The 9,071-nt window shown below is 49.5% G+C and overlaps 1 protein-coding gene across 2 annotated transcripts; it reads left to right on the forward strand.

Annotated features, from left to right (window-relative positions):
* Positions 1-4,799: 4,799 nt before the first annotated feature.
* Positions 4,800-6,125, forward strand: LOC103074128 (apoptosis-associated speck-like protein containing a CARD). Of its 2 annotated transcripts, XM_007452679.1 has the most exons (3): positions 4,800-5,122; positions 5,350-5,406; positions 5,760-6,125. In XM_007452679.1, exons 1-3 carry the CDS (start codon positions 4,849-4,851, stop codon positions 6,014-6,016), a joined length of 588 nt encoding a protein of 195 aa, XP_007452741.1. In that variant the 5' UTR covers positions 4,800-4,848; the 3' UTR covers positions 6,017-6,125. The 2 variants fall into 2 exon arrangements, with proteins under 2 accessions (XP_007452741.1, XP_007452742.1); XM_007452680.1 differs by lacking the exon at positions 5,350-5,406 and having other exon boundaries at positions 4,849-5,122; positions 5,760-6,016.
* The last annotated feature ends 2,946 nt before the right edge of the window (positions 6,126-9,071 follow it).

Here is a 9,071-nt window from a genome sequence, read left to right on the forward strand (position 1 = left end):
AGGATAAGTAGGATAATAATACCATCCCTGTAGGGTTGTTATGAGGATGAAACTAGATAATATACTAAATAAACAGCAAGGACAGCATGCTGGCACCCAAGGACTTCGGAAGCAGTGGCTGCCACCACTAGGCTCAGATCTTGACTGCTCTTTCCTCATCGTGTGACCTTGATCAACCTGATTTTCTCATCTGGAAAATGGGGATCATGTCAGGATTATTATCGAGAGTATTGGATCGTTATGAAGATTCAACAAGTTAATTCATAGAAAGCTTTTAGAACAATGCCAGGCCCGTAGAAAATGTTCAATAAATGTTGATATTGATATTATTACAATTATTACTACTAATTGTTCCAATGAACCTTCCTTACAGCCCTGTAAGGTCAATAACATCATCCCCACTTCACAGATTCGGAAACTGAAGCTAAGAAACTTTAACAGTGACAAAAGCACCTACTCTGTGCCAGGCCTGTTCCAAGCACTTCACAATTCTCAATCCATTTATAGCCTCATAACCTCATTTATAACCTCATAACAACCCCATCATTTTTCCTATCTTAACAGGAAGCCATGAGGCATAAAGAGATTAAATGACTTGCCCAATGTCCTGGCAGTCTATGGTCTTCTGACCCCAGGAGGTGAAATCTGGCTCCAGCAATCAGTTACTTTTGTTGGGGGGTAGAGGTGTCGGATCACACCCAGGAAGCATCTTACCACCAACAACTGGTCTGGCCTAGTCCAGGGGGCAAGAAGGTGGGCCCGAGGGGAGACCTGGAGGTTCTTTCCTGCCAGGAGTCAAAGCTCAGAACTCCGAGTACTTCCCCCAGAAAAGCAGGGCCCAGGGGGAAGGGATTACCACGGCTTCCCAGAGAGCTGCCCAGGGCTCCTATTCCCCACGTCCGCAGGGGGAGACCGCCCTGCAGTCTCCAAGAACGAGCTGGCTCTGAGTCTACCTCCCTGGGGTACCCTAGAGAAGCCACTGTCCTTTTCAGAGCATTCATTCCCTATACGCTGGCGAGTGCAGACCCCAGAAAAGGGCTGTGACCACCTTGAGTCACACAGCTAAGAGGTAGAGGGTTTGGGAATCAAACCTGAGTGGGTCTGATACCCCTCATCCCCTGTTTCTCCCACTATTCCACAGTCTTCTGAATGTGCTTTGTAAGTTTCTTGAGCATTCTGCAAAGAGGAGGAAGTTAACGTTATCATTCCTAGTATTGCAATATCTGCCCTCCTAAGGGTGTATTCGGACAGTCTGGAGGAGGCATACATTTCCATATACGTTATCTCTCCAAGCAATCTGTCAATTTCTGAAGCCAGAGAGTGGGACTTTGAGGACGAAGGTTGGAATTTGGGCCCAGGAGTCAGGTGGCCCCATCTGTATTTCCTCATGTACTACCAGTGCGGTCTTCCAGAGGAATTTTTGAAAACTTCAGTTTCCTCCTCTGTGAGGTAGGATAGACACACTTACCTCATGGGGTTGTTGGGAGAATTAAGTGAGATTATGCATGTTAAGTGCTTAGCACAGTGCCTGGAACAGTAAATTTGAAAAATGGAAGCTGTCGTTACTATTATTAGTCTCCCACATCACTTATCATGAGGTTGGGCATCTAGTAGGTCCTTAGGACATCTTTTTTCTAATTTGTAAGTTTTTATTTTTTATTGAAGTATAGTTGATTTACAATGTTTCAGGTGTACAGCAAAGTGATCCAGTTATACATGTGTGTGTGTGTATATATATATTCTTTTTCCAATTCTTTTCCATTATAGGTATTACAAGATATTGAATATAGTTCCCTGTGCTATACAGTAGGTCCTTGTTGTTTATCTATTTTATATATAGTTAATACATCTTTTTAGAATCAAATAGATTCTCCTTCTGAGTTGAGAGTCTACAGTGGGCTCAATAGAGCATGTCCACCTGACAAGGTGTCACTTGTGCTCTCTGACCTCCAGCCTGAAATCACTGCAGGAGTGAGGCTTCCACTACTAGTAGAGGACGCTCCTGCACTTCCAGCCCCTTGTCCCTTGGTTCCCTGTGACATCACACCAAAGTGCTAGCGTGTGCTCTGAGGCATGTCGGGCGAAAAATCACAGCCGGATCTTCTGTGTCTCAGTCTGAATGTGTGTGAGCAAGAATGAGACTGAGTCAGGTGCCAGGGCCAAGCTGGGTCCAAGAGGAAGGGCCCTGGGTGGTGATAAGCAGGAACAAGGGAAGGGGCACCGTGTCACACCACGACACACATCCTCAGCTCTCCCGCTTCCAGGAAGCCAGGTGTGAGGAGTAGACCTCCTAGTCATGACACACACTCCCCAAGGTGCAATTTCCTGCAGCCCCAAAAGTTCCGTTGAGATGTGTTACGTTGGTTTTACATAAAGCCAAGGCCACCCCATCCAAACAAGAATTCAAGAGATGCAGTCAAATGGCCATACGTATGGCCAAGGGGATCCCTGCTCTTTTGCGGAGGTGCGGTTTGAATCAGGCAATTGCTTTTTAAATTCCATGGATCAAACACCCACAGCTTCTAAGATTCCAACAAATGTGAAAAGAGCAGGTTTCTATGATTCTAGATTCTAGGATTCTTTTGTCATTTCATGAAAGCTTATCCAGGCTGGATCTGTGCCAATCCCTGTGCTGGGTGCTGTGGACCTGAAAGGGTCCTCAGTCTGGTGAGGAAAGCAGAGTGACCAGACACACTGTGTGATAAACACTGTGAGGAAGGCATCATAGGGGCATCCAGCCGACATGGCCAAGGAATAATTCATTTTGCACAGAGAGGACAGAAAAGCCAACTGGGAAGAGTAGACAGCGGCCAGACTCAGAAGCTAACCAGACAACCTGCATGATCCCTCAGCTATATGACCTTGGGCAAGTCCTTCAACCTCTCTGAGCCTCAATCTTCTCACTTGTACAACAGGGCTACTATTCCCTATCCCAAAGGGACTGTTTTAAGGGTTAGAAATAACGCATGTGAAGGATCACAGCCTATACATAGGGGCTCAATTTTTTTATTTCTTAGAAAAAGTGACTCCTGATGCATGTTGGAGGACAGGCAGGAACTCACCAAGCAGACCAGGAGGGAAGAGAGGCCAAGCAGAGAGCAGGTGCTGCACGTGCAGAGGTCCAGAGGCTCACGGGGTAGAAGGTGCTGCCGAGGAAGTTGGCAAGAGACTTAAAGGCCAAGCCAAGGAGCTGAGACTTGATTCTGGGGGCACTGAGGGGTCATAGGAGGTTTTCAAGCAGGGGAGGGACAGCATCAATGTGTGGGCTAGGAAGATGTAGCCTTCTGGCCACAGTGCACAAAATGACATGGAGTTCTGCAAGGACGAAGACCAGTGAAGAGGCACAATAATAAACAGCCATGAGCCAGGGAACACTAGCCGCTGGGCCACAAGTGCCACCCATGGTAAGGATGTTGGCACATAGTACTACCCAGCCTGTGTGGGGCAACACGCACACGGATGGGGAGCAGGGCCCTGCTACTCTGCTGGAAGCTTTTGAACACATGTTGCAGGTAACACAGCCTCAGTCATTCCTTCATTCAGCAAATCTTCACTGAGTACCTACTATGTCCCAGGCACTCTTGATGCTGGAGATTCAGCAATGAACCAGACAAGGTCCCTGCCCTCATAGAACTCATGTTTTAGTGGGAAGGTGGGTGCCTAAACATACTCACAATTACAATTTAGTCACAATTGCTATAAGAGCTACAAATCAGTAGCCAAGTGTTTTGAACTGGAGGGATTCTAAACCTGGTCTCCTAGAGGGAGTAGCATTTAACTTAAGACCTAAAGTCTTGAGAGTTTGTCAGGCAAAGAGTGAGGGAAGAGAGCTCCAGGTTGAGGGAATAGTATGTGCAAAGGCTTGGAGAAGCAAAGGAGCCTGGCACATTTGAAGAACTGAGAGGCCAGTGTGGTTGGAACTCAGAGATGGAGTGTGGTCAGGGTGTGGTGCAAGACAAGGCTGGCGAGGTCCACAGGGGCAGACCAGCAGGGCCTTCCCAGCCATGTTAAGAGCAAATTAAGGATTCTGGGCACAGCTTGGCCTCCAACACCAACCCACGCCATCCCACTCCAACCTACACCAACCCAAGCCACCTTTCATCTGCTCTTCTGGGTCAAGCCCCCTGACCCCAGAATAGCTCTCTTCCCATGACCTTCCCTCCAGTCAAGAATTTTCTCAACCATTCCAAGTGTCTCTTGTCATCACTTCCCAAGAAATTCAGTTCCTGGGGGACCAAATCCTGGCTCTCCCAGGAAGCATTTGGCAAGGTTTCAGGCACCATCAGGTAGCCCATGTTATGCTGGAATATTTACTAAGTGAATGAGTGTTATCATCCCCATTTCACGGATAAGGAAACTAAGGCTTGGAGAGAGAAAGCACACAGTTCTCTCTACCCGTGGAATTTGGGGAACTACACGGCTGTTAGGATTCTGATTCTGATCCTATGACAGGGAGAGAGGATGCTAAGGTTTAAGGAAACATGGAGATTTCAGGGTTCCAAAATTCCACGATTCTAAGCCTCAGCGCTCCAATAAGCCGGGTTCCTGATCTGTGCTACCTAGTCCAAGCCTGGAGAGGCGGGCACCACCCATGAGCCCTTTTCCACCGGGTCTCCTGGGTCCCACCTCTTAGATCAGCCAAAGGATGCAATCTGGGCGCCCCGCGATGGCCAGTAGAGAAAGGGAAGGAACGCCGTAGTCAGAAGCCTAACACCCAAGGGCAAAGCTCTGAGGCAGGGACAGGAGAGAAGGCGGGGAGTTCCAGGCCCCGCCCCAGAGCAGACTTCCTGCTTGGCAGACTGCCTGAGCGAGCTGAGGCGGCGGCTGCGGCAGGGGACCCCAGGAGCCATGGGGTGCACGCGTGATGCCATCCTGGATGCGCTGGAGAACCTGACCGCTGACGAGTTCAAGAAGTTCAAGATGAAGCTGCTTTCAGTGCCGCTGCGCGAAGGCTACGGACGCATCCCACGGGGGACGCTGCTGCCCATGGATGCTGTGGACCTCACCGACAAGCTCGTCAGCTACTATCTGGAGGCGTACAGTGCCGAGCTCACGATACTCGTGCTGTGCAACATCGGCATGCAGGAGGTGGCGGAGCAGCTGCAGGAGACCTTGCGCAAGGGTGAGTGCGCCCCCTCCACACAGGTCCAGACCAGTATCCCCTCTACACCCTCCTCCCAACCCAAAGGTTCGCCTCTCCCGGAGCTTCCGCTTCCTGTTTCTCTTACCCTTTAATAAAATCCTCCTGCTGGGGAGGCTTCCCGCGCTTGGTACTGACCTTGGCTTCCGGACCAAGAGACCCCTGAACCCAGAAACACTTGGGAGACACCACTTAACATTTTCTTACAGGCCCCGGAACCACGCCAGCCGGGATCAAGGCCCCTCCCCAGACAGCAGCCAAGCCAGGTAAAGCCTTCAACGCCCAACCTCACCTACCTGGGCACCTCACCAGCCCTGCCCCACCATACCCCTGGCACAGCCTATCTCTTGTCCCAAGGCCAGGAGCACCCAGAGCACCCAAAACGCTAGGCCAACCCTTCCCACCCACCTACTCACACACCTCCTGGGGCTGAGCCTGGCTGGGAGGAAAAAAAGTTAAAATCCCACTATAGGTAGAGTCCTGGTGGCATGCCCACCTTGAACCCCACCGCTTAGGATGCATTCAGGGCAATTTCTAAAGAAAGCCTAGTGTTCAAGAGGGACAGGCTCCAGCACCCACCCTGGTCCCAACTCATCCCCTCTCCCCCCTCCCGCCCCAGCACTGCACTTTGTGGAGCAGCATCGGGCGGCCCTCATTGCGCGGGTCACAGACGTGGATGGGGTGCTGGACGCCCTGTACGGGAAGGTCCTGACAGAGGAGCAGTACCAGGCAGTGCGGGCGGAGCGCACCAATCCTACCAAGATGAGGAAGCTCTTCAGCTTTGCTCCAGCCTGGAACCTGACCTGCAAGGATCTGCTCCTCCAGGCCCTGAGGGACACCCAGCCCTACCTGGTGGTCGACCTAGAGCAGAGCTGAGGCATCTTCCCCAGCAGCAGTCCCACAGACAACACCTGGCAGTTCCAGCCAACTTACCTGGAGTCTCTGATTTTCTTAATATACATAATATACGAAAAACCAGCTTGTACTCATCGAGTCTTCCTACTTCCAGCCTGGAAGCTCATGCAGAGCTGAGCTACATATTCAAGCGCCGCAGCAGCTCAGATGAAGCTCTAGCCTCCGCCTGTTCCTGGGGCAGCAGGCTCCCCAAACACTTCATCCTTCCTGCCTCAGTCACCAAGGAATGGTCCCTCACTCACCATTTAGTGGCTCCCTTAATGCCACCCCAGAGGGTCTGCCCTTGAGACCTGTGAACACAAGTTAGTCTTGTGGCCAAGATCTAAAAATTAAAATAGAAATATGTACAAAGGGCCTGGAACTGTGGGGGGCCAGACTTGACAGATGCATTTAGAAACAGACTCGTCTGCCAAGCCTCTCTTTCGCTTTTTCATAGGAAAAAAAATTGCAAAATGAGAGCAATTTTCAGGGGAAGTGACAAGAGTACCATCTAAGCAGGAAAGAGCACAAGCCACCGAGTGTCCCTAGGGCTCCTTCTGGCATGGACACCAGCAGGCGTCACTCCTCCCTCTGCTCCCTCCCACCCACTACAAGAGGTTGTAGGTTACACTCTGCCCAGAAAACATGCCAACGACAAAAGCAACTTCAGGAAATGAGTTCTAGTAGCTGTTCCCTCTCTTGATGAAACTGTGCACACAAAAGAAAATAGGAGTATTTATTTCCACAAAATAGCACTTAGGGAGCCTTTCCAGAAGCTGTTAGGAAACCAGATGCTAGGACCACATCCTGAGTACACTTTGCACCCAAATTCTTTCTGGCCTGCAGGGGGTGGATGCAAAGCAACAGGCAGGCCCCAAGGAGGCCAGATATCCTATCCTTAGGAATCAGATCATCAGACTCGGCGATCCAGATATGAGGGTACAAAGTGTGCCGTTCACGATAGACCAGCACAGAATGGAAAAGCTGTATGAAGGCTTCACTTGGAACACCCTCCCTAGACACAAGAATTGACAGATGCAGTGTTTATCCCCCTCCCCCCACCCCCCACAGTCTAACACTTCCCTATTCTGATGACCAGAGCAACAGGAGAAAAAAAGCTGTTTACTGCAGGAGGAAGCTACCAAAAAGCTAAGCTAATGACCACTATCAAGGCTACAGTGACATGGGACTGCTCCTAATGCCATTTAGGACTCCAGGAGGAAAGCTGAGCTCCCCCAAAAGTGGGAATCAGCCCACTCACTCAGGATCCCGTGGGCTCATCTTCTTTGGCCAAATACCCCATAAAATAAATGATGCTCCCCATTCTACCCTCAGCCCTTTTCTACCACGTCTTCTTAAATCTTATAAACCAAGCCTCATTCAATCCCCAAGATGTGTCTGCTCACTTATGTTCTGAAGGACCTTGCCATTTCCCAAACTGAAGTCTTCCTTTTACTATCCTTGTATCTCGAAATATGGCAACAGCAGCAGCCTAACCAGAAAACAAAAAACACCAGCATGTTCCATAAAGCCCAGGTTTAGTCAGTCTTCCAACTTACATCCAAACACCTTCCTTGTCAACTTCACTGCCCCCATCTGGCGTATGCCTTCATGTCTTACCACAACAGGCCTCCTGATCTCCCTGCTTCTCGTCAACCACCTTCAAGGGCCTGAGTACTGAAAACTGATGATGGAAATGGACTCCCTTCTAACACTAGCACACCTAAGCCCGGCTTCCAGCCTGACCCTGAATAACCCCATCCAACCTCTCCTACCTTCCTCTTCACATACCACCAGATCTCAACACTACTTATACCCCCTGCCCTACCGCACGCTGATCCCGACTCTGGATACCTTGAAACCCACCTGTCCTAGCATGCCCGAAGAGGGCCTTCCTCTGGGCTCCAGTGGCACTTTCACCTAGGTTCCCTGTGGTAGAGCAAACCATATTGTCACATCTACTTTCACACAGGACTCCCCCATTAGATCCCCACAAAAAGACATCTTTTCAACCTCTGTACAGTGCCTTGCATGTGAAAAATAACATCAGTTACTGTGTGTGTCTACTGTCTTAACAGGATTTTTTTTTTTTTTTACACTTCATAGGAACCTAATGCTTCTCATGATATGGAGCCATAACACTTCCTTGCACAGCAGATGCTCAAACAGAGCAGCTACAAAAACTAGTGCAGGCCTGAGGCAAAAGACACAGTTCTAAGAAACAGCTCCCCTAAGTTGAAAGACTTCTTGAGGGCTTTATTTTTCCTTTTTATTTGGTGGGGGAGGGGGGGAGAAGGGGGAGGCTCAGAGTTCTACCAGCCACAGCATACTGGTTAAGGACACACTTCTGCAGCCAAAGGACAGATTCAAATCCCTGCTCTATCTCACTCACCAGTTATAAGACTTAAAGCCAGTTTGTACCTCAGCATCCCATCTATAAAGTAGGGATAACAGGACACAGCTCATCACCTAACATCAACTGGCCCACAGCGAGCACACATTGGTGTCAACAGTGATCTCCAGGATGTTTTTGTTCCTAGCTGCTCAATGGCTTAGGCTCCTCAGTCTGAAATCAACATTTTCTCTCAAACTTCTAAGCATCACAAGACTGAAAAAAAAAAAAAAAAGCAGATCAACAGGCAATGTTCGCTGGGCCTGTGCTAATTAGAACAAAAACTCACATGCAGGACCCAGCCTTCCACGAGTGACCTTTTACTTAGCTCCTGGCTTAAACTGTCTACATGAACAGTTTTGTACAAAAGTGAGTTCCCCTTTCCAGACGTGACGGGGAATTAGCAGAAAAGGAGTCTCTGCAGAACTTCAGAGCATCGCCAGAGGTGGCAGCACCCCACCAGGACCTACACACTGAGAACCAACGTGCTAACCACACTGCAAAGCGATTCAGGTACGTATTCAACTTACACACTGCTACAGAGAGAATGTGGCTCTGCCACCTCACTCAGCCTGTGACAGGTTTGCAGAAGTCTTCTCACAGAAGGATTTGCCTTTTCACTCAGGGAAAAAGTACACAGGATGG

This window comes from Lipotes vexillifer, unplaced genomic scaffold (genome assembly GCF_000442215.2).
Source record: "Lipotes vexillifer unplaced genomic scaffold, Lipotes_vexillifer_v1.1 scaffold426, whole genome shotgun sequence".
Classification (NCBI taxonomy): Eukaryota; Metazoa; Chordata; class Mammalia; order Artiodactyla; family Lipotidae; genus Lipotes; species Lipotes vexillifer.

Excerpts from the sequence above, each read along its gene's own strand:
- LOC103074128 (XM_007452679.1), top strand. The coding sequence starts at position 4,849 with ATGGGGTGCACGCGTGATGCCATCCTGGATGCGCTGGAGAACCTGACC. Across the intron at positions 5,123-5,349 it reads GCAGGAGACCTTGCGCAAGG|GCCCCGGAACCACGCCAGCC; the intron begins GTGAGTGCGCCC and ends ATTTTCTTACAG. Across the intron at positions 5,407-5,759 it reads CCAGACAGCAGCCAAGCCAG|CACTGCACTTTGTGGAGCAG; the intron begins GTAAAGCCTTCA and ends CTCCCGCCCCAG.